We start from the raw sequence: 26,387 nt of genomic DNA, 5'->3' as shown, positions 1-26,387 counted from the left end.
AATTAAGATTACAAAAATATATACATATTTTAGGTATAATCATCATTGCAACTTTACAAAATATAATGCTTATAATGCCCATGCTATAAGCTGCATAAGACAAAACAATTAAATTAACTACAAAAAGGATGAAGTCATATTACAGCAATACCATCAATTACTCCAATAAACATATTGACAAAGTGTTAGTTTAATGGATAATAGATATTCGCTTATAAATTTAATGATCATGCTTTGCCATTTTGTTAGCAAATTGAAACAAGTGAAAAATCACGTGAGCCACGATAGTGAAAATATAACGACATTTTCACAATTTGGGCAAAATTAGATAAATGTGAAATACAATTTTTTTTTATGAGAAACTAATATCGTGACAATCGCTATACATGGCGAAAGTAAATAGCTATAAGATTACACTGGTCAGCAAAAATAAAACATTTTTTTCTGGCCTGGACTTTTGCAGCTGTTCTAGACTAATTTCAGGGTGCTGATTCCAAATCTGATCTCAGATTTGCTCTATCACATCTCATTTTATGCTATCGGCATACCCCATTTTCATTGATTTTACCTGAAATTAACTCTGTCACTTATGATTGCAAGTTGTTGCGAGTCAGTGACTGCTTTAGTGTTAAAACATGGTGCTGTATTTTTAGGATAGTGTGTTTATAATATCATTTTATGTAGATATCCACATTTATTTAATATTTTTCTTCTGCAGTTTTTATTGAAAATACAATGTGATAGACAAAAACTGATGCCAGATTTGGAATCAGCACCCCAAAATTACCTTAGCACCGTTGCAACACCTTATGCCAGAGAAAGTGTGTTGACCAGTGTTATCGTTCATCGTGGTCCCGCCGTATCGCCGCAAACCCGAAGCCGCACCCACACCGAGCAGACAAGCAAGCCTGCTTACGCGAGGACCAACGGCACGATTTCTAGCGTTCATCAGACGTGCCGCGTTATTTTCCAGACATGCGGTCACGCGCCGTTCGCGTGACATCGAATTATCGCCTTTATATTCCATTCGAGCATTTGATTTTGTGTGAGGAGAGCGGCAAAGCTGAACGGTACAGAGCACAGCATGAGCCTGGAAACCGCTTTTAAAAAACGGCCATTTTTCAAGTCACCCACGCTTTGCTCTCCCCAACCTTTAAGCTGATAGAATAATAATTCACCAATGTCTCACTTTGGCAGAAAAAAAAAACAATAACAAGAACATAATAATTCTGAGGTATATAAATTGGGAGTTAAATGTGCATTGAGCCGGACCGCCGTTCAGAACCACGGCGAAATACTGAGACTCCCGCGGTGATTCATTAACAGCCGGGTACAATTTATGCAATAAAAATCAATTCGTTGCACCCGATTTTGGGTCCAAGTGGTACGGCGGCGCCTTCAACGCGAGGAGGATGGTTCACGGAGGGGCCTGGGTTAAGAGCCTACGATCTCCGTGGACAGCGAGATCAAAATTGATGATCAAGGCGACCGCGATGGTGCGATATTACGCAGCACCAAGAGACCACAATTTTGGCGCCGGGCACGTGGCACCTGCAGGGGGGGGGGGGGGGTGCTTGCGGTCACAAACAAAGTAACGGCCGATAATGCCATTGTCACGGGTGAACGGTTTGAAAAATGTAATGAAATATTTTTTGTTGATGACGAAAGATGTACGTATGTTGAGCTTCTTTCGCACCGTACGCAGATAACCATACCTAATCCACGGTGTCTGGAAGGACAACAAACTAAACACGCACAAAATGTACGAACACATTAATGGTTAAACACATTTTTAAAAATCACGCTGCATTTTGTTATTAACAATACAAACAACGCCTTGGGCCGGTAAAATGAGTTGCACGGTGGGAAAGTCAACAGTGTGGTTGTCCTGTGGAGAGACTCGGCCCTGGCATAGGAACGTGGAATATCCACGACTGGCTCTGCACTGTAACCAGGAGATGAGCACCGCCCTCAATGCTCATTAGCACTGGAAATCACTCTGACTATTTTGGCTCGCAACAACATTTTTACGAACATGAATGGCTCATGTTTTGGCGGGCGCGGTGGCACAGCAGCTGGCGCCCGTCACAGCGTGAAGACGCCTTCATCTAGCAGTGGACAGACAAGAGGCTGTGAATCATCTTAATGAAATGTTGAGCAATGACCCCTTTATTCATCAGTTTATATAATCGAACGAGGAAACGTGACCGTGTACCTCGTCTGAACGATGCGATTTGTTGGTTTTAATTTCCGTCGCGTGCCTTAACCACAGGGTTCCATCACTGAGCGTCGGTGCAACTGTCTAGCGCAGACTGACTAAGGCAGACAGACCAACCGACCAATTGCCTGACACACAAACTGACTGACGCACAGGCCAACCAACAGACAAACCGGCTGCCGGCAAGCCAATTGCTGGCAGGCTGCAGAAGCAGTGGCGGCAGCAAGCAGCAGCACAGGTGCAACCGGCCGCCTTGAGGCCAGAATAAAGAACAGTGGGCCTCAATCTTGGCGGTCACGCACCACGCCAGTCAATATACAATGACACCATGGTCCCCGAAGACACCAAGGCGGCTACCCCCAAATTGCACCTGTCTCTCAGCTGACACAAGGCTCTGGGCACAGCGTGGGAGGGTGGCGGTCGCGTTTGTAGGAAAGCTGGGCACACGGGTGGATGGGTTATTTTTTTTTAGCGCCTGCGGAATTCATTATACGTCTGCCACCCAGGAGACGATCGAGAGACGTGGCGGCGATGTGGGAGGTGGGGGGGGGGTAGAGTCGGTGGTGTGTGTGGCTTGCCTGATCGGGCAGCGATAATTAAAGGGAGCAAAAAAAAACAGCTGAGCATGGGAAGGTGGGTGAAAACCACGAAAATAATGGAAAGGACAAACGCGCGCACGCACGCACAGACACGCGCACGCACGCGTACGCACGCACAAACAGGCACGCATTGACTGGAAGACGATGGCAGAAGGCCCTGGGACCCTAGGGAACTTACTGCACACATGGTCTACACAACGCCCAATGTCAATAGACGTACATGTCTCTGAAATTTCAACCAAGTAATGTAAAAATAAATGAATCTGTAAAAAAAAAATATCATTTTTATGGAGCGGTGGCACGGTGGTTTACGCTATGAACCCCGTGACCCGAGTTAGATTTCTGTCCATGCCGAACATCAGTGGCGAGTGACTGAGCTGGTCCTGGGCCACACTCGACCAAGAAAGACAAACATCACCGATACAGCCTGAACAGACTTTTGGGGAAGGTCAGCACCACGCCTGACCGCCTTTGTCTCCATTAGTTTGCGATGTTTACACGCCGTACTAGGTACTGTGCTCATTTGAGTCTGAGTCGACCAAGGGATGGCCCGTAACCGGTTGAGATAATTGTCACTGGTGTTTGCGTGAGCGGGAATTGAACTCGGGCGGGCCGGGTTCGTAGTGCAGCGCACTAACCACTACACTACCGCTCACCAACTCACCCGCAATCACCAGCATGGTTAAGTCAGGTCAAACAACCACCGTGATCCACATGGCATGTGTAGGTCATCATCCAGCAGTGGATTGACAAAATCACTATACAGTACTGGACATTGCTTTAGTAGTTTTACATATTCAAATAATTATTAAGTCGATAAAGTTAAGGGGAAAAAAACGGAAAAAAATGTACTTGCGTTGGTGAATGTTGTGATATCCCACCGTACACTAGACCCCCCTCTGGTAAGGCTGAAATTATTTTTCTTTTGAAAGTCGAACCCAACGCGGTCCGACGCGTTGATAAATGACCCAGCTGAGCTCATCCATCACCGATTGTGACGCAGCGAAAATCTCTCGCAGTTCTCATTAAAAAAAAATGTACGCTTTGTTCAAAATTGGCAAACATCTGCTCCTCTCTACCTGTGCCAGGACGAGCGCTCAGAAAACGAGGAGACACGCTCGTCATCGTTCTCCCCGCCCCCCCCCCCCCCCCTCGGGCTGATTCCACGCCAGGAAGGGCAGCGCCAAACATTTAATCGGATCTACACACTCCAGACACTCTCTGTAAGGGATGCGGGAGATCGGTGGTTGCACTCACAAGAGCGGATTTTTCAGAAATCAGACTATTTACAACTGGAGGAGGAATCCGATGAGCTGTGAAGGGCCACGGGGTCGTAGAACGTTACGACAACAAACAATACAAACACACGATAGGAGTGCCGAGTATAGGGAAGGTGAACACATCACCCAAAAATATACTAATGAAAATAAAACATCCCCGTCCTACCAGGTAAAGCCCTCTGAACTGTGAACTTATTTTTCAGAAGCAACCTGGCCACAAATGACAGATCAACAAAGTGGCTTTTCACACGGAAATGTATAGCAGCAAAATAAAAAAATAAATAACTTTCATTCATGTTTATAAATGCATGTTAACCGATTAGGACTCCGATTCAAGTCCCCAATTCTTGATAATGGGGGAAAAAATGCCACGGAACACCACGGCGTCGGATGTACTTGGGTGGGCAATGGCGCGTTCAGTTTTGTGTCTACGTGTAGTCCCAGGGTGTTGTAGGCCTGGGCTGTGAGGCTGCCAGGAGATGGCGCTACAGCAGTGGATTCTTGAATCAATCTGTGCAGAACTCCGAGTGTTAACCCCCTCCCCCTACTCACGAGTGTGGTTTTTTTTTTCGATTTAAAGCTTTCGTGACTGCAGGGATTCATCTTCTTGGTTCTTTCGGTAAAGTCACGTAGAATGGAAATAATAAAATAATAATAAAACATAATAAAATAATTCTCACGACGTTTCGGCCACAACGCAAGCAGCCGTCCTCAGGTGGAGAGCAGGTCTGTCGAGTAGACAGAGTCTGAAGACTCATTCTGAAGACTCTGTCTTCTCAAAAGACCTGCTCTCCACCTGAGGACGGCTGCTTGCATTGTGGCCGAAACGTCGTGAGAATTATTTTATTATGTTTTATTTTTATTATTTTATTATTTCCATTCTACGTGACTTTACCCAAAGAACCAAGAAGTAAAAAGTGTGGGTTTTCTCCAGGCACTCTGGTTTCCTATCGCAAATCGAGCGCTCAGTAATGGAATAGCCCAAACATGCGCATGGATGGCACTCCCAAAAAAGGAGAGTCCTGAGGCTCATTGGCTATTTTCCTGACTAAATAAAGTGGCATTAAGCTTTGGCAACGGAAAAGCAAATGCACATACTTTAGTTTATTTACCCCGGTGAGAACTAAGGAGACCAGAATAGCAGCTCCATTTGCAAGAGAGTGGATCACCAAAATGACGAAAAGGAAATCAAACAACAATACGTCATGGTCAATAAAACTAAATTTAAAAAGACCAAATCGCGGTTACAGGGGAAACCATAAGCCCCTATAGGTCAATGACTCCCCTAACCAATGGATTCTGATATGATCGGGATGAGTATTATGAAAGCACAACAGCAGATGAAGAGCCACTGCGTCGTATTGTAACCCCCGATTGATTCACAATAATAATACAGCTCACTTCATAAGGCGTACAAAACAGACGGACAAATTGGATCTGGATTTACGATGCATATTTTGAAGGCGCCTCGGGCATACATCAAGTCCGAGAGACGGACATCGGACAGGTGCCGTATTTCGCGGCAGTAAAAAGGGGAGGGTGCTCCAAATTTTACACGTCGATTTTCTCCCGGGAAGATTGAAATCTGATTGATGAAAACGACGAGCCAGACGCCGTGGCTCTGAGCATGCGGCTCCTAACACGCATCAATTAATTCAAATCTGCGACAAACCGTCAATCACCTCAATCCACATTTCCTTCCACGAGTGACGCGAGACCAAAACAAGAGCACGCGTCTATGTTTGTTTACAACCGACCGATTTGTGGGAAATGCGAATGCTAAACAGAAGCCGTGCGGTTTCGGCACCCCGCCGCTGACTGACTAATGGGCAGGTCATTAGATGAAATGCAACACTCGCTGTGGCCGAAAAACCGCAAACACAAGCATGCAAGGGCAGCGAAGTTTCTGCAGAGCGCACCACGGTGAGAGGTTGACGAAATTAATTTGACGAATGGATCGGGCTGTGTGGGGGGTGGGGGAGAAAGAAGACAGACCTTGCGTTTTGTTTTCGAGGAGATTCGGAGAGTCCAGGTTACACAGACCTCCCCGCTCTGAAGACGGTGGCGGTGCTATGGCCATCAGCAAACTTAAGCAAAAGCTTAAGGGGCCCAAGCGACTCAAGGGAACTGTGATAAATAATTTTCTTCCACCAAATCAAATCGACAGCCAATCATCTTCTTGGTTCTTTCGGTAAAGTCACGTAGAAGGGAAGTAATAAAATAATAAAAATAAAACATAATAAAATAATTCTCACGACGTTTCGGCCACAACGCAAGCAAGCTGAGGACGGCTGCTTGCGTTGTGGCCGAAACGTCGTGAGAATTATTTTATTATGTTTTATTTTTATTATTTTATTAATTCCCTTCTACGTGACTTTACCGAAAGAACCAAGAAGATGAATCCCTGCAGTCACGAAAGCTTTAAATCGAAAGACAGCTAATTAATCGGCAAGGTCGCGGATAGTGGGCTAAAGTGCTCTTCTAAGACATCGGGTCAGCATGGAAGAGTAGGCCAAAAATATTCGCTAGATGGGGGCTCTCTGTCAACAGTGGCGTGAGCAATTAATTGCAAGACTGCACCTTAACCTTTCACTCATTCAAACTCAGATTCTTGTGAAAAAATAACGCTCATCATTAAAGTATTACAATAAGCATAATTGTAATTGTTGATTGGTATATTAATATAACACTTTGATGCAACTGTGTGATAATTAAACTATGTCACCTCCGTGTTACATCTCACGACTATTTACGTGGAACGTTTTCTAAATAACTAACATGTTGTCGTTAAACTTAAAATAGTTCATATTTTAAAATTTAAATATGTTACTGTACATTTTCGCAAACAAATTTAGCAATTAGGTTAATTTGGAGAATTGTTCTTCAACTCAGGGCAAGCGAGTTGCCACAATAATGTTTGGCGAGTCGTTAAACGCTTGCACAAGTCACAATTAATTTCACTATGTAGGGTGGTGGAGGGTCTTACGACACACATTTTGCCAGGTCATTACGACGCCTCACCCAAGAAACGACCGGACGAATCACTTTCAATCCTTTGTTTCTTTTTTGTCCGAGTTCATCCCGCCATTTCAACGTCTGCATCCCTCCGGGAGCTTTGCCTCGCGACATCTTGCTTCATCAACGGCTTTGAGCACCTCCTCTTGGAATCGGTGCAACAACAACAACAACAAGAAGCCCTTTGAGAATGGGACGTCGTGGAACCCAACTATTGCTCCGCAAAACACTCGAGTGGAGTGGTTGCTTCTTCATTCGCGAACCGTCCGGAGACTCCCCCAACGTAATATTTCCAGGCCGAAAAGAGGGCCGCGGTGAAAGAGAACTCAGGCGACGCAACGCGATCAATCACGCTCCAAGGCTACACAACCGCAGGTGCATGGGTGCGGCTCTGCGTTGTAGGCTGCGACAGATCTGATCGGGACTCTTCACACCCGCTATAAATATACGATTAACACTCTGCTCCGGCGGTAATTAATTGCGCCTTAGGGTAAATTGAACATATTTTGCGACGCCATAGGTTTCGCGGCACACTTCACCGTGATTTATACGCGCTTATTTTAATAAGGAATTTTAAAATATATATATAAATGCCTTTTTTATCCCTCCCTCGCAACAATGCCACGTTATAAATTTAATGTGCGAAAGTGAAAAATAACCGCGGGGCTATTTCATTTTCATGTTAACAACGCCTCTACTGGCACTGTAATTCTCGCCATAGCGTACCGCTGACATCTGCGTAAAAAAGAAAAAACCCCAACATCGTCTACTTAGCGCTGATTTATTGTTGACGAGCTGTAAATGTCTCCCAAAAACACCATCGACAAAATCATGAAATGGACTGCTGACATAGGCCATGATACCCTGACAAAAAGGTATCTCTGATCAATCCCTCTGAATTATTTACACCCTCTCTGCACGTTGCGCACACCGCCGTACGCACACGCACACCGGTAATCCTTAAGAGTGGCGAGCACACTGCTATTTTGTTTATGTTCGGAGCTTCCAGTCTGTAGATGTGCCACCCAAAGCGGCCGGGTGGCTCGATGGTAGTACGAGCGTGACTTGCAGCGCAAAGGTCGCGAGTTCACATCCTGCTTGGGGTGTTGACTCTGACATTCATCCTTCCGGAGTGTTAGACGAGTACCGCTTTTTGGGGGAAGTCAACGGCGAGTTGTCCTACGGAGACGCTCGCCTCTGCCATTGGAACGTGGAATTTCCACCACTGGCTCAGGGATGTAAACAGAAGATGAGCACCGCCGTGGTGGCAAGATGTTGACTACCTCGCCTGGTATGCAGGAAGTAGTGGGTTCGATCTCAACCCTGACGTGTGTATATTTGGACAAGTCACACAAGAAACAATTGTTTACTCTTTGGTTTTTTCGGTAAAGTCACGTAGGTAAAAAATAAAATAAATTCAAATGTATTTTATTTAGTTGTTTAAAAAAAATTACCTACGTGACTTTACCGAAAGAACCAAAGAGTATGGATCCCTGCAGTCACGAAAACTTCAAATCTAGATTGTATATTTGGAATTTGCATGTTTTCCCTGTGGTCGTGCAGATTTTTCTCCGGGTCCTCTGGTTTTTGCCTTCACATTTAGAAACACGCATTTAAAGTATTTGGCCACGATAAATTTCCACAAGATAAGCCACTTTGTTGAGCGATCATTTGTGGCCAGGTCGCTTCTGAAAAAGAGCTATACAGCTCAGTGGGCCTTACCGGGTAAAATTCAAAGCTTAGTTTAAATGCTTATTTGAACAGGAAATCACTTTGACAAAAATAAACAAACGTTTCATCCATTATTACAGAATTATAACTGGACAGCAGTTTGAACCGAGTGTTTGAACCGTTGGAAACGTGTTCATTAGCCGCCTAAGCTTTATAAAGCGGAGAGCGCGAGTGATCTTGAACGGTACGTTGCAGAAGCATCTCAAGCAATCACAGCTGCGATGCTCGTGAACACCTGGGGACTCTCTCATCTCGATACGACGTGCACCGCCAACGCCACGGCGGCCACGTGGAGGTGAGAGGGATGAGGCGCATCACAATGAGCTCTTCACACTGAGAAGCGTTGTGCGCTGCGTGTAAAGTTACGGAAAGTGGTAACGCAGTGGTTAACGCTCTGCGCTACGAACCCGGCGACCCCCAGTTCGATTCCTGCTCACGGCCAACACCAGTGATGATCACCTCCACTAGATCGACTCGGCATGAAATGAATGCCTGGTGCGACGTGTAACCATCGCCACTGGCCAACCATCCCCTCGTGTGCCGTGCCAGCCTTCAAGAGTGCTCGCTAACAGCTCCAACAATCTGTTAAAGGCTATATGGGGGATCTTTTTCTTGACCATGAGGATTGGTAACGACGTGGTCGAGGCCTTCATCCAGCAGAGGATTGAGTCTAGCTGCTGATAACAATGGTGATGATGATGATGATGAAATTGATCAACTCGAACAGACGTATTGAGGTCACGGGCAAATCAGTTTTGGGAAACGATGCTCTAGAGTCGAGGGCACAGTTGTTGAACGCAACTCCACATATCCCACGAGTGGCTGGGGACATCTGCAAGCTTAACTTCTCCTTCCTGCCATGGGAACGTCACAACTCTTTGATGCCACGCGCACTCCTCTCCGCTGTGGGTCGGATGCGAAAAAACTGACAAAACCCGGCTCAAATCAATGCCCCGGAGTAATTGCCCGTCGTGTCGTTATTTTCCGGGGGCACAAATCATGAATTTCACATAATTTGCGCCTGTGACGGTTGTTGTCACGGGGGGGGGGGAGGGGGGGGCTCTCGAGTTCAACCGGGGAATGTTCCAGGTCACGGAGCCAATTTACGTGCGGCCGTGAAGCGACGCATCGTCCATCGTCGCCGTCTTGTTAAGTTTATTTATGTGACGGTTTAGCCCGGGCACAGTCAGCCAAACTGAAATGGCCTTATTAAACGAACACGCGCAACTGTTGATATCATGAGCATGGGATTTATCACGCGTTTAAGATTAAGTGGCGCGCGCGATACAATCTTCACGGAAAGGCCTGGAATAAACCCAAGTCACCTTTACGCGCGTTGTTACATTTTTACTTGACTAAATGGGTGAGTTCCTGGGTTCGATTTTGACTGTAAAATGGGTTCTCTAATGAGTTGATGGTCTCAGCCGGGGACTAATCTCAGCTGGGCTGTCTGGGTCAAAGACCTGGAAATTAATTCTCTACTTTGGAACACCACTTCCAGTTTACTGCTCGCTATGGCCAAGGCTATTAATCACGTGCTCATTCTGCTCTAACAGCGACCTGGATAATTATTAAGTGGCAAATTAAACCCTGGTCTCAGCGCAGTCACCAAAAATTATACTAGAAATCTCCATTGTATGATTTTATTTGTTACTTAATTGGTCAAAATTAATGTGAAAATTGCGTCTGTTACCAGGTTGCTGTGATAATTGATGTTTTTCCTACGATTGCCATGCGATAAACAGCTCTACGGCAGTGCGCGTGGGAAAGTACAACAGTGTGGATAAGAGGTCACAAAGAGGGTCAAGGATTGCTTTGCGACAGTTTGGAATGGCCAATTCTCCATCTGAAGACTTTACAATGACAGCACAATCGGAATAAAATTGAAATATTTTTTCTTTTTTTAATGACAATTTCCTTTTTTTTATAAGTATGAACTAATAATACTGTGGACCGGCTACAAAAAAGACAAGTGTGTCCATGGTATTGCGGAAAAATAAAACATTTTCTACAAATGTACACCTAAAATAGATATATATCACTGTCATTGTCCTTTCGTCCACCACAACTTTTGTTCATATCCTCACAAAGAGGGTTAGCTCAACCCCAAGATCAACCACTCTCTCCTGCGTCCGCTCGCATTCTTTCAACTTCAAACCGCAGACCATATAAACAATCGCACCACTCCAAATATAAATATGAAGGGAGTGAGTGGCGTAGGTGTATTAGCAAATTCACTCTAGGACAAAGCAATTAAATGGCTAACTTGCTTGACAAGCGCATCGCTAACGTTTTCAACGCATAAGCCATTCCGAGAGGAGAGACACCGGGTACAGACACCAGCAAGCACGGCGATTGCAATCTGTGTTTTGCCGGGCTGAGAAATGCGCGCTCGGTGTAATTCATGATCATTCGAAAATCGTGAGCCCAGCGCACGGGAGTAATGGGCACGCGGAGTAATGGCCTCTTGCAAAGGGCACCTGAATAAGCGACGTCACGTGGTGGCACGTTCCATTAATCCGCCGGTGTCGCATCGACGGGCTGCGGTGACTTGCGATTTCGCTATCGTCACATGCGCTCCGTCGTGTGCAGCTGGACACATTTTTTTTTTAACCAGGTAAGGCCCCACTGAGCTATGTAGCTCTTGTTCAGAAGCCACTTCTGAACAAGAGCGTTTAATTCCCTGCACCAGCATCCATGCCAACCACGCTTACACCACTATGCGATGTCACATTGTAAAGACCCCAAGATTCGATTGCTCCGTAATCGTGAAGTTAATTGACTGCGACTGACATCGGGGCATGGTGAACAATTAGTCAATCTCTGATCCGATTTTACCGCATGTGGTTCGGCGTGGTGTCTGACGTTCCGCTACATTAATTTTTTTTTCTTTTTTACCAGGTAAGGCCCACTGAGCAATACAGCTCTTTTTTCAGAAGCAACCTGTCCACAAATGATCGCTCAACGAAGTGGCTTGTGATCAAGTGTAAAGTTGTCGCGGCCAAATACTCCAAACGCACGTTTCTAAATGTGGAGGGAAAAACCGGAGGACCCGGAGAAAAATCCACGCAACCAAGGGGAGAACATGCAAACTCTAAATATACAGCAGGCATCCAAATATACAGGCGTCAGGGTCGGGATCGAACACACGACCTCCTGTATACTAGGTGAGGTGGTTAACATCTCACCACCGCAGCACCCAATTGAACAGAGCGGGTTCATCTGTCATCTAGGTGAAATGAGCGCCGCGCTTGGCTGTGACATACTTATGATTCCCAACAACGATGAAAACACATCAACAATCGTCTCAATGTCCTACCACTGCAAAAATCGATGTGGCCGCAACAGCTCTCCGGGGTGTTTTCAGGTTGTACCTCGAGTTTCCTGGCACAATGTCTTCACATTTCGTGCCACGTCCTGGGGAGCTTCTGCTAAAATAGCCCTAAGCACGTGGAGCGGAACGTCGGACATCATGTCAAACAACCCGAAACCACGCAGGATGCAAGGAGTGTCGTTCGGCATGAGGTCCGACGTTTCGTTCCACGTGCTGGAAACTTCTTCAGCTAACCAGGTGCAAAGCTTGCTTCGCTTGTGGGATCTGATGATTGGGTGCATTTCAGGGTGATTTGGTCATAGCTGCGCTTGTTGTGAGATATTGCACAGAACCGCAGGAGGCAGTTAATAACAGCATACAATGCAATTATCTCACGCAGGCAGGGAAACACAGTTCATGCCCAAGGCAATGTGAACAAAAAGAAAGCAACAAAAATACTGACGTGATAAATTTCTCGCACAGCTTTATAAATATTTTACCGAGTTTTACGTGCGCCAAAAAAGAGAAGCGAACAAAGCCATAGTGCGCGCAGGCTACAGTGCAATTTTAATTTCATTCTCATGGCTGTCATTTTTTTTACACATTTCTTTAGAACTGATTTTTGTGCTGCGTTTGCTGTCCTTCCCCCGCACCTCCGATTAGCGTGGTTGGCTACATTTGGTGCGAAAGAAGTTCAACGTACATGCATGTTCCAGATTGTTACGCAGTACATCCATGAAGTGGTACACGCTTAGACAGCTGCCCCTCCCTGGCCTCTCTACGTGCTGTGCAGGGCCATTGCCTGAAACGTCGCCCATTATACCCTTTTGTTATTTCTAAGGCCACACGGTGTTACTGACGGATATGTTGAGCGCTTTTTATCATTGGAAGGAAGCCCAGTCGGGCTCAAAAATTCACGCCTGCCACCATTCCCCGACGATTCGATGAATTGTTCCGGAATCGATGCCATGTTTAGCTTCACCACTGTGAGAGGCAGCAACTCTAGTGGCTGCAGGAGTCATGCAACGCCAATTACTCCCAACACGGAGTACAAGAAGAATAAGAAAAATAATAATCAATTACAGACCTTTGTCAATCCGCTGCTGAATGAATTTCTCCCGATGTCGTGCCAGTCGTGACGGTTGTCTGACCATACCTCACCACTCTGGTCAGTGCGAGTTAGTGAAGGTGGGTGACGGGCAAGAACCACCTCAGATATCACGCGTCGCTGATGTTAGCCGTCGCCGGGAATTAAAATCCGAACTGCCAAGGTGTTTATGAAACCCAATGTGCTAACCACACTGCCACCGCTTCCCCCGTTAATACAAGAGGCATGGGACACAAGTGAGGCTCTCCTGAGTGGACAAGCGTAAGAGTAATAATCATAGCGCACGAATTCGAATGGAAAATCACAAGTCCTGACACACGATGCGATGCACGCATACATGACGTGCAAAGGAATCGAGATCAAACCGATACATCGATCTAATTGATCGTTCTACCACGAGGGCCCAGGGCGATTTGCACGCCAGGCGTACATTTAAAACGAGAAAGACACACATCTCGCCCTGGTTGTAAGAACTAATGAAGAGGCGGCGGGTCCAACTACGGCTGTCGAATGCGGCGAGCTGTCTCCTCGGGGACCGGAAATATTCCATCGCCTTGAACACTTTTGGATCTCATTAGTACTGTACACAGTATTGCAATTTTAATTTTCGCCATCACTCTATTTCCGACGTAAGCCGCCTCTCGTAAAGTGCTCAGCCCTAGCGAGCAGATGGAATGTGGAGAGCGTAAGCCACTTGGGGTAGGAGGCGGGAAAAGAGAAATCTTACGCGGGAGGAATTGTGCCGACTTTATTGAAGCGAATAACACTGCGATAATAAACCTGGCCGAGCACGGATACGCTTGGGTATACAAACAAACAAACACGTGAGAACCGCCAAAACTTGTCAGAGCGAACATCTTGGGATGTGTGACGTTAATTGCCGGGTTTCCAATTAACTTTTTTATTTTAAACCGTGCAGATATAAAGTCGCGTTGATTCGAACAAAAGTTAGTTGGGAGATTAACGCTGTGAAGGGTGAAGGTGGAGCCCTGCGAATTGCCGGCTCGCGTCACTGCCGGTGGAAGGGCCTCAAGCAGACGGAGCTCTCGGGAGGCCCTGGAGAGAGGATCTTGACCCGTTGGCCTGACATCTTAGAAGAAGCTAATAGGACGGATGAAAATGTACACGTCCAATAAAACCGTTTTATATCCTGTCGAGTCAACAATGCATTTAGGACGCAGCGAATGAGTTTTAGGTCAGGATGAGCTCCACGTGAAGGATCAGGACAGCGCTGTGAGAACAAAACATTCGTGACGCCACACGCCGGCACTCATGGTGTCCGTTAAATGATTGAATTTTATAAAATGTCAAGTCAATGAACGTATTTTTATAATAAAAAAATCGGGCAGTTTTTATTTCGCCAACTTAATTCTCCTTCATTTTAATCAACAGCCCAGCCGAACGAAGCAGCTAAATTCATCGAAGTTAAACATGAATGAGTAGGCCTTTGAGCCCGAGATCAAGAGAGGAGCTCTCCGGTAGAATTGTCCTTTTAAAATCCCTCATTAGGGTCGCAAATCCAATTACGCTCCAGTAAATAAAGTGGGTTCATAAACACGCGCTGTGCCATCCAGAAATGCGCACACCCCCTATGCCTTTCATTTATTTGTGTACAGTCGTTATTATCATCACCGTCGTCATCGTGAGCATCATTCTAACTTCACAACACCTGTGCAAGAAGACTCGTCTGTGTGTGTGTTGCAGCAGATTTAATAAATATATTTTTTTAAATACGATTGGATAAGAGTAAGACTCTTCGAGCATTAAGGAGCCCGACATTAATGAAGTGGGATACAAAAAGCCAAGGCCCTAATTATCATATATATTGGGGGTGACACACCCCCCCCAATATTAAAATATGCTCAAAATGCTACAAAATAAATTTCTGGTTATATGATTGTGGTTATGGTTGTACTTTATTAATCCCTAATCTCTGCAATTACATACAATGAAACAATAAAAGGTAAAAAAGAAAAATCAGCAATGTAATACAACACACTATTGGGCATTATTGCAAAAAATAAATAAAAAGCTCATCCTATGTGTTAGTGAATTTTTTTATATTTTGGGCAGATTTTTTTTGCTGGGGGGACCCCCTGGAAGATTTGGTCCCCCCCAATGTTGACTCCATGGCTACGGCCTTGCAAAAATCGATTATACTGAATGGCATGGCCTCTACTGACTGGCAGAATTGACACAAAGCCATTACATCCAACATATCGTCAACAGCCATGGTCAATCCACTGCTGGATTAAAGCCTCACCAAGCTGTCGTTATCTATCACCAACGTAGAGCAGTAATTCGTGACGTGTCACTTTTGGTGGGTTGTTTGACCATACTTCGCAATGCCGCGGTGAATACGAACGGATTACACTGGTCAACACACTTTTTCTGGCATAAGGTATTCCAACGGTGATGATTGCAAATCTGGCATCAGTTTTTGTCTATCACATCAGGTTTTTGAGATATCAAATATTGCATTTTCAATAAAAACTGCGGGAAGAAAAATATTAAATAAATGTGGATATCTACATAAAATTATATTATAAACACACTATCCTAAAAATGCAGCACCATATTTTAACACTAAAGCACTCACCGACTCGCAACAACTTGCAATCATAAGTGACAGAGTTAATTTTGGGTAAAATCAATGAAAATGGGGTATGCCGATAGCATAAAAATGAGATGTGATAGAGCAAATCTGAGATCAGATTTGGAATCAGCACCCTGAAATTAGTCTAAAACAGCTGCAAAGTCCAGGCCAGAAAAAAAGGTTTTTTTTTTTACCAGTGTTATTTATGAGTTTAGCAATGCTTTTTTTTGTTGACCAGTGTTATTGTTGACTCCCTCGAGCTGTCCTCAGCAATTGAATGATAGTTCATGAGTCAGGGTTGTGATCCAAGTTAAGATTTGTTTTTCTTACCATTGTGGTACATGTAGTGGCATCGACAGTAGAGTCTCCAGAGGTCACATTCACCCATTGCATGTAACGCGTGCAAATTGAAACATTCGCAATTCGTACCAAGTTTAAAGATAAGATGTTGTCTTTCCGACAGACCTGTTCTTCACCTGAGGACGGCTGCTTGCGTTGTGGCCGAAACGTCGTGAGAATTATTTTATCATGTTTTATTTTTATTATTTTATTATTTCCCTTCTACGTGACTTTACCGAAAGAACCAAGAAGATGAATCCCTGCAGTCACGAAAGCTTAAATCGAAAAATAAGAAATACCTTTAAGAAATGTGTGTGCTGCTGGCTGCACGTTGACGAAGCTACGCCAGTGTAAACCTCAAAGGCTCCAACAGCCAACCTAAACCACTCACCAAGATACCAGAAGTGGGAGAAACGTCCCAAGCCATCCTACCCAGCTGCCTTGTTTCCCCCTCACTTGCGGTGCATTACAGCGTTGGTAGCGTGCCCACAACAGGAGCGTTCGCACCTGCGCTCAGCCGTTTTTGTACGAAATACCCAGGTGGTAGGACAGGTATGCTTTTTATGGGATTTGCCTGCTCGATCGTGATGGGAGGATTGCCGTGGAAACGTAGCCATTAGAGTCGTGTAATCGGGGCGACCGGAACCAATCACGTTTCATAACGGCTGCCGTCGTGAATTCTCGTTGCCATCCTTCGGAAATTCGAGGGCTCTCTTAACCCGGTTATAAAGGGAGCATTAACCAGTCAATAAGACTGCCGCAACGCGAGGCTTCAAATGTTCCAGCGACCGCGTGAGAAAAATACGGCGATGCAATGCTAATTTAAAGCCATTTGTCAATTCATGGGGGTTTATTTGACCCATCTATACTTCACCACGCTGGGCAGTGTGGCCATGGTGAAGACGGAGAGCGCTGGGCATGCACCGACGCACGTGGCTTTTTGTTCAATCCTTGTGCTTACGAAGCACGCATCTAAATGGTGCGTGTTATACTGTACCGCGATTGATTTTATTTTCAATTCATGCATGTTGTATGTTACTGTTTCACGTCATGCCTTGCAACCAGTGCAGGATTCCACATTGCAACCCACAGAGACGCGCAAAATTAAAACAATGGAATCAACATCTTAGTTTAAGTCGCGAGCGCAAAATCGTGATATTTCAACTAAATCATTGCGGGGCTGCTGGGGGGCGAACCACATTAACAGGCCATTTCGAAAACACAAACCCTCGACGCAAGAACAACCGCAACGTTATCTGGCCAATAAAACCGCGTGCCTTGCGGCAAAAAATCTGCTTAAAAAACAAAACATGCAACCAAATCCAATCTAGATGGAATAAACCCATCAGATCTGATGACCTAAAGCACGTTAATCATAATAAACCGTTCCGCGCGGTCCCATAATCTGAGCGGCCCCCCTTTCTCTTGCCGCCGGCGAAGCCGCTCTCTCCATCGTGTCCGCGGGGGGCGCGAGCGTCGTCTCTCGCCCCCTTTATTGCGCCCATACGTCGCCACGACTTCGCAGAGGGCCTCGTCGTCATGCCACGTAAATCCTTTGTCTCCCCCACCCACGACCCCCAACCGCCTCTGCACCCCCCGCCCCCCCCCCAAACTTCAGGACAATTGTGCGATCGACGTCACGCCACGACACAAAGTATCGTTTCGGATCTCTCGCAGAACTATGGCAACCTTAAATTTCGATTTAAAGCTTTCGTGACTGCAGGGATTCATCTTCTTGGTTCTTCCGGTAAAGTCACGTAGAAGGGAAGTAATAAAATATTCAGACGCTGTCGCCTCGACAGACCTGGTCTTCATCCTGAGGACGGCTACTTGCGTTGTGGCCGAAACGTCGTGAGAATAATTTTATTATGGCAACCTTCCTTGTGGCCAAAAACACGACCAGTGGAACGATATCGCAGAGCAAACCTCCGAGATCCGTTCAATTGACCTCCGGTCAACGCACAGCGGAGGGGGCAGCAGTTTCCACTCGCTCTGTGTGTGAGAGTGAAGTTCTTCGCCAAGCCGATCATTTAATTCTCTGCGAGGTGTAACTTAGCCAAATTCAGCGCAGAAACTAAATTCACGCTTTGGTTTTTTTTCTACGATTTTTTTGTTTTTGCGAAGATGACCGAACTCCTGATACTTAAGGACCTGGCTTAATCACAGGCCGTTGCCTGGATTCGAACCCACGGGCTCAGCAGTGCCAGCTCAGTGCTCTGACTGCTGACTGGGGGACTGCCATGAAAACAAAGAACAACCACCCTTGATGTTCAAGGGTGGATATATTTTCTTGCATCAGCTCTAGCCAAGGTTCAAGCGTGGGGGCATCTCATTGGTGTCCCATCGTTTATCGAACAAAGACAGGTTACCGCATCGCAGAGGTCGCAAACGGGTTTTGATTCCTTACCCGTACCCGTACCCGGCCGCACCAGGGTTGCAAACGGGTACCCGCACCCGGCCGTACCCGTACCCTACCCGTACCCGGCCGGGTACGGGTAGGGTACGGGTATCGGGTACCCGATTGCGACCTCTGGGATGAAGCCATGTTGCAGGCGCGGGTGAGTTGATTCTAGGAACTTGAATTGTGAGAAAAGACAAGACGTTGGGAAATGAGTGACAAACGGTGACTCACCAGTGACTCACGGCCTACCCATACCCGACCGCACCAGGGTCGCAAACGGGTACCCATACCCATACCCGGCCGGGTACGGGTAGCCGGGTATCGGGTAGAGTACGGGTATCGGGTACCCGGTTGCGACCTCTGCCGCATCGCACACTTTCAGATGCGCTTCTGTGGCCGGCTAGAACGTACTTCTTTCCGATATTAAGAAGCCAATGGAGCGATCCACTTTGAAATCATCTCTATTGAAAACTAGTTTCTTTAGAATTGCTTTTTGCGTTTAGTTTGCTGTCCTCCGACTGTCACGGTGCAAAAGAAGTTCAACATGCATACGTACATACGTCTAAACAGACACCCAAAAAAAGCCATGCGTAAATGGAAGGGGGGACATGGGCATACCTTGATGACCAGAAATACATTTCAGGTGATGCCCTGCCACGAAGTTTGAACCTTTGAACGCGACCAACGGCTGCGTGCACACGTCCTTGTTTTCGCCGGGGGGAGGGGGGCCCTCACCCCCCCCCCGACGCGTGAATCCATTTCCGTCTTAATGCAGCACGCGCGCCTGCCGCCGCGGTACAGTGCCTCTCCACAGTTCTCTCGCAGCGATTCAGGGCACGTCCCCGAGCTGCTGCTGCTGCCGCCGCCGCCGTCGCGCGAGAAAGCCGGCTCATTTTCACGGATGATACCACACGCCATCTGCTCCCCGGGCGCAGTGTTTGCCCACGGAATTATTGCCAGGCAGCAGTGGCTAACTACGCACCGTTGGGCGATACCCGGGAAGAAAAAAAAAATGTGTTCAATTAAATTCTGTTCTGTCATTTACCCGGTTTGGGAATTTCGCGATGTCGAGAGACGGAAAAGTGTGCATTTGGAAGCATCGCTGTTAGCGGAGTTTCGCGGAGTTAGAGAAGGCCCCCCGCGGAAGGTGATATCACAAAACTACTTCTGAGAGCCCCTCGAGTGACCAATTATCCACACTTGGAAGGAGCTGCCATTTCCCGTACCCCCATCTACGGAGATATTCGTCACATGGCCTGAAATGTTTAATGCTGTAATTGAGCAAAATTGAAAAAAACGATCTAAACAAGATTACTTTTTTAGCGGAGTCATTGGCATGACCATCAGCTCACTAAGCAAGAGCTCAGTTTAATCAAAGGTGGCTGACACAGGGGCTTCACCGCCAGGGTTTTAGTGGTGCCGGCTAAGATTACAAAACACATTCTGGTGACTGGCATCCACTTACTGCGATCGTGTAGACCTTAAATGTATTCCCGCTGCAAAGGTGAAGGCGTGCGGTCTCGGTAATGAACTGCAGCAATAATGCATGATCGGACACCCCGATTCAGTTTCATTATCCTGCAACCTTAAACCCGTTCACTGCCGCAACGCAGCTCACAGGAGGGCATCGCGAGACGGGACAATGCAATTCCAGGCCGAGGCCCGAGGATTTTAATTAAAGGAAGAAGGATTTGAGATGCGAGTTCCAAGCGAAACAACTCAACGACATCGGTTGGCCGACATCTGACACGAGCAGCAGGGCAGCCCAGAGGAACCCACAACAAGAGGGCCAATGAATAAAGGGGGGAAGGGGGGGGGGTGCACGTGGCGTTCTATGAACTGTGTTTTATTTTACCGTGTAAGGCCCACAGAGCCATGAAGCTCTTTTTCAGAAGCGAACTGGCTATCACAAATGATAGCTGAACAAAGTGGCTGATTATGTGTACATTTCTAGCAGGCAAATATTCTAAATGTGGAGGGAGAAACCGGAGGACCCGGAGAAAAATCCCCGCGACCACGGGGAGAGAGAAACGCATACTCCAAATATACAGCAGGCATCAGGACCGGGATCAAACCCACGACCTCCTGTGTACCAGGTGAGGGAGTTAACATCTCGCCACCGTGGCAGCCTCGGACTCCAACCCCGGGCCTTCAGACACTTCGGGGTGGCTTTGTTGAGCAGCGGCCAGCAACGCTATATAGGTCGAGGGATAATGCGAGCTGCTCCATTTAGTTTCTGAAGAAGCATCCAAGCGTGTGGAGAGAAACATCGGACGCAATGCCGAACAACGCGCGGTATGGCTCGAAGCCGCATCGGTGAGCCATGAGCAGAGGATTTCATTTTGCAGCAACAACAACAATAAAATAAGAAAAGGACCCCCACCGACTCGCGTGAATGCTCGAGAGAAAAGAGCGGCGAGCGTTTTGAGTGGCGGAGCGTGCGTGCGTGCGTGCGCGCGCGCGCGTGCGCACGTGCGCAGTCTGAGTGGATCTATCAGACAGGCGGGGCACTGTTAGAGTCTGGACTGAGTCTCTCCACGCCTGTGCGTTAAATCGCACACGCAGCTGCTCCTGGGAGCCGCTAAACATTCATCTTACAGGCGGCAGCGACTCAACAGACGCGCATTCTGGAAGGTGCTAAATTTCACACACACACACAAAGACAAATAGCCCTATGTAGCCTACACAGACTGTTGGGGCAAGTGCTGTTAGATGAATGCTGGCACGGCACATGAAAGAACTAAGAGTATGAATCCTTGCAGTCACGAAAGCTTCAAATCTAGGTTAATTCCCCGTCACCTTCGTCTCCCCGGTGCTGGTGTTTGCAGATTACACCAGGTACTCATTTATGGCCGAGTTGACCGAGAGGAGGCCCAGAACCAGTTCAGATATTCTCCACTGATGTTGGCCATGGCTGCAAATCGGACGAGGGGAGCCGCTAACGAGCTACTCCCTGCTGCATTTTACATACACACACACTCTTACAGTGCTGAATCCCCTAGATATTGTCACTGACCCCTACCATAGGAATCTGGAATTTTATAGGACCTGTGAAGGAAGGGCTGTAAATCTGGGATAAGTGCCACACCATGCTCATTTGAACGTAAAACCACTTTGACCTTTGGCTCTGTTTTTTTGACTGCCTGGAAATGCCAGGAGATGGTAGGATGGCGATGAATCCTTGTATATATCTGTGCAAAGTTATGGGCAGTTAGTGCACTGCGCTATGAACCAAGTGGACTGGAGTTTGATTCCCGACCATAGCTAAGGAGTGGTTCAGTGGTTTGGCACACTCCACCATACGCCTGGTGACCTGAGTCATGGCTCACGCAAAGCCAGCCCTCCTCCCTCATCACTGTGGCAATAGTTTGGCACTGCCGAAGCGTGACAATACACCAATTGTCAAGCACCTTTTTTCGTGAACGAGCGATTAAATCGGACAGAACAAACAAGAGTAACATTATTACGGAGATGTTACTATTACGGAGATGTTACTACAAAGGATGGTGATGGAGGGAGCACCGGAGAAGACGCTGGGGGAAGAGGGGGACCACGATCTGAGTGGGCGTCAAACATCAAACGCCGGACGTGGTGGAGGCCGTGTCAGTTGGGAGACGCAGCAACGGCCAGCGGGAAGTGGAGAGACCACTGGAAGGGGATGTTGGTGAAGGGAACGGTCCGACGGCTCAACAGACCGCACCTCCGATTAGCACGGCTGGCTACGTACGGTGCGAAAGACGTTCAACATGCACACATACGTACATCAGAATCTGAACATGTATTCATACCGGAGGAATCAGATGAGCTTTAAAGCTCTTTTTCACAAATATCCAGTCGGGGCGGGTAAGAACGTTTCAACAACACACACAATACAAAAACACGATAGGATTGCAAAGTACAAGAAAGGTAAACAAATCCCACAAACACGTACAAATATAACACTAAACCATCCTCCCATAGCCCACTGAGGTATTAACTTATTTTTTTAAAGCAACCTGGCCACAAATGATAGCTCAACAAAGTGCCTTATCATTTGGACATTTATAGCACCCAAATAATAGAAATATTCTAAACGCATGTTTCTAAATGTGGAGGGAAGAATTGGACACCCAGAGAAAAAATCCACGCGACCACAGGGAGAACACGAAATACTCCAAACACACAGGCGTCAGGGTCAGGATCGAACCCCTGACTTCCTGCATACCAGGTGAGGAAGATCACATCTCACCACTGCCACGGTGGAGAGATGGTGATGGCAATGAGAAGATTACAAACAAGGTGATTTGCAGACAGCATCAAAGTATAGCAGCACGCCACACAAACACATGACCACACACCAGCCCCCGCCCCCACCTCCCAGCCACCCTGACCTCTTTCGCCTGCCAAGCCGACAACGTCTCTACTCGACATTCTAAACAACGATCGCTGGGTCAGCCGACCAGCGAGCCGTTAAATCCATGGCGCGAGTGCCAGAACACCGCCCCACGCACGCCGGGTTTACCAATGAACGATTGAGGAGAAACAGCTGGGGGTCATTTGAATCGAAGCGCGCTTTGGAGAAAGCGGTTGAGCGAGCGGTTGACTGAGAGCTTCGACAAAAAAGAATTCCTCGGCTTGACGGGAGGGCAGTGGACGCGAGGCAGAAGAGAGCGAGATCAGAGGGGAGAGATTGGAGCGGCAAGCCCGTGGAGGACGACCTCGAAACTGATCCGGTGGTTAGAGTGGGAGCCAGTGGAGGTGGGTGGAGTACTGTGGCGACGTGATGCTACTATTATGGGTACACGGACGAGGAGTCCAGTCGCAGATTGCTCCCACTCCTTTTCGCGGACGTCTGGCCAGCGTGGAACAGAACGCCAAAAACCATTTAGAGAAACTCCCACTTCGTGGAGGCCTCTCTCTCAGCAATGCCATGACCAAGAAATTGCAGGGGCTGCACCTTTACATAACATAACTTAAATTAGATTAAGTTCCGGTCATTTAAATCGTTTTGCTTTTGGTCAAAACCTGCAAATACACCGGGAGAATAAATCGTTCGGCATTTTCAGTGCAACAGGTTTTTTTTTTTAGTTTTGCTATTCGGGAACGAGAGAAAGGAAGGATTTTCCTGAAATCGGTCACACGACCGGAGCATCGGATGTCCAAAATGCCCAACGGCCGCCCTCCTCCTCCTCACTGTTCCCCACACTCAGTCGAGTGTTGATATCGGTCACGTGGCCTTGCCGTATTACATAACCCTGTTACCGCTTACACGTACAAAACGAACAAGAGCCATTCATGTACGTATGTATCCACGTTAAATTTTCGCACCGCACGTAGCACAGCCGTGCTAATCGAGGCATTTCACTCGTCCGCTTACACTGGCACATAAACCGCTGTTCATTTTTGTATGCGTATTTGGATGATTATTTATTAGTAATATTGTTATTATTTGGGTGGGGGGGGGCAGTGGCACACCGGTTATTCCACTGCGCTACGAACCTGGGTTCGTATCCCAGCCAGGGCTAACGTCAGCGGCGGGTGATATCTAACTTGTCCTGGGCAGTCCTCATGGACCAACCCGTGCTAACCAACGTGGTGACGCACAGCCAAACAATCCCCACGACCAATACGGCACCAGGAGCCCTTCATCCAGCAGTTGATTAAAAAGGGCCTGTAACTTATCATTATTATCAATAATTTTACTCAGTATTTGCTTGAAAAAGGTTGCGAAATGTCTGCCCGTTGCTTCACATATACTACCACATCCATCAATCTGCAAAGCATCCTTAAAATGCCGATTTCTTTTCAATCGTCGCTGAACCTACATGACGAGATATCATTTTATATTTTTAATCAATTAAATGTTACACCTTAAAAGCGTTACAAATCACCGCATACATATGCCGAGGCTTGCTAATACTGTGTAGAATCTCCCTGCCGAGTGGTGGGAACCCCACCTTGTGTTGATGAACAGAACACAATGCCGTACATGTGGAGCTTCATTTCAGCAGATCTGTGCCTTGGCCGGCAACCGATAAAAAAATATATTTCTGCACCCCGGCACACCACATCCCATTGTACGTGCCACCTACTCACGTCTCTACCGGCGACCCGGAAATTATTCGGTGAGAAATTAAGCATTACGGGAGACGTGAAAAGCGTGCGACAGCCCTCCGAGATTCGACAGGAGCACTTGATTTAGAGAGCATACCCAGGTAACTGTCATTAAACGGCTAAGAGAAGTGATTGGGCTCGAGCAGAAACACGCCGCCCAGTCAAGCATGATACTGGAGTGGCCAGCCAAGGAATTAAACTGCGTGCAAGAGGACGTCCGCTGAGGTGATAGAGCAATGGGATCAGCTCGTGTGCGGGCACTAGGTACATTATTTCATCGTAGCCTCACGAGAGGTGGCGGCGGCTTGGGGAGGCCTTTATCCAGCGGCGGATTGACCGCAGCTGCCGCTGCTAATGACGACGATGACAATGCACACGGAGAGAGAGAGAGAGAGAAAGAGAGAGCGAGCGAGAGAAGAACACCGTTCTTGCCGGCGGTGGCGAGCGTACGTACTGAGAAAGAGCGTATCAATCCAGGAGAGACGTGCGGGATGTCCGCCGGTCAGCTGCTCCATTTCCCCAGCTGATCACGGCTCCTTCCGTTGCATGGACCCGGTTCACACCTCGCTCTCTGCCGTCACCGCCGTCACCGCCAACGCCGCCACCGCAGCAGCAGGAGCAGCCGGCTCTCCTCGCTCACAGAGCACCCCCGCCGGGCACCACGGGGTGCAGAACGAAAAACCTCCGGATGAAACCTCCGAGCATCTGAGAGCACGACCTTTGATTGCGCCCTTCCCTGGCTCGGGTTCCGGCGATGGGTCCGCTGTCACCGCTGTCCAGCGCCAGCCAGCCCCGGTTTGCCCAGTCCGATATTTTTGGAACGAAACGTAATTGACAGCAAAAGAGAGAGATTGCGGAATATATATGATGAGAGCGAGCGAGAGAGAGAGCGAGAGCTCAATTCCCAGGGGGACCACCGATCTCGGCAAATGCAGCGCCGGTCGCCGTAGTAACAACAGTCCGAGCTACGATGATGCAGAGCCACGGCAGATGTGAGGCATCGCCGCCAATGAGCGAGACGGGCAGAAGCGGTATTTGGAAACGAGCGGCGTTTGCGCACCGCACGCGCGACCGCACGATGAGCGGAGGGCAGCGGTGATTCGAGGCCGGTCTCACAGTGGCGTGCCGACGGGGCATAAGTATGCGCCACCGCCACCACCAACAACAACCACGAGCAGTAGCAAGAAATTGGCAGTAGCAGACGTTGCTAATACAATGGCTGTCTCGCTTGGATGCCGTTGCCTTGTGTGGCTGATGCTGCTGCTGCTGCTGCTACACCACCCCCTAAAGCCCCCCCCCCCTCTCCCCACAACCCCACGTGCCCCCATCCCACCCCTCCTGCCTCTCCACCACCCACCGCCGCCACCCCCTCCATCATCATATTCCCACCACCACCTCCATCCCCCTCCACCCCTTTGCTCCCGTGTGTGTACGTGTGTGTGCGGGGAGCAGTGGTGCAGCGGTTAGCTACACTGCGCGACGAAGCCGGATTCCCGATTATCGCCAGCATCGGTGATGAATAACTCCGGACCGGTTCTGGGCATCATTTAAGTCAACTCGGGCCTTAAATGAGTACCCTAGTACATTGTGAAAACGTTTACAATGGGGAGACAAAGACGGCCGGACGTGGTGATGACCACTCACCATCTGCCCTTTGTTGTGACGTGTCGACCATCATAGGTGCTTACTAACAG

General features: G+C 47.6%; 1 protein-coding gene across 3 annotated transcripts in view; it reads right to left on the bottom strand.

The window, feature by feature from the left end:
* LOC133348875 (breakpoint cluster region protein-like) overlaps window positions 1–26,387 on the bottom strand; it is a 125,772-nt gene that overhangs the window by 76,412 nt on the left and 22,973 nt on the right. Inside the window, exon 1 of one of the 3 annotated variants that reach the window (XM_061561949.1) lies at window positions 25,148–25,925. The exons of the other annotated variants lie outside the window; for them this stretch is intronic. Within the exon in view, the coding sequence (XP_061417933.1) occupies window positions 25,148–25,208 (61 nt within the window). The 5' untranslated portion in view covers window positions 25,209–25,925. Of the gene's footprint in view, window positions 1–25,147; window positions 25,926–26,387 lie in introns of those variants that run through there. 3 annotated transcript variants of the gene reach the window in all.

Source organism: Lethenteron reissneri, chromosome 28, assembly GCF_015708825.2.
Source record: "Lethenteron reissneri isolate LAM-NWPU_2019-01 chromosome 28, ASM1570882v1, whole genome shotgun sequence".
NCBI lineage: Eukaryota > Metazoa > Chordata > Hyperoartia > Petromyzontiformes > Petromyzontidae > Lethenteron > Lethenteron reissneri.
The sequence above is the reverse complement of the archived record's forward strand: the minus strand, read 5'-3'. Positions and strand labels throughout refer to the sequence as shown.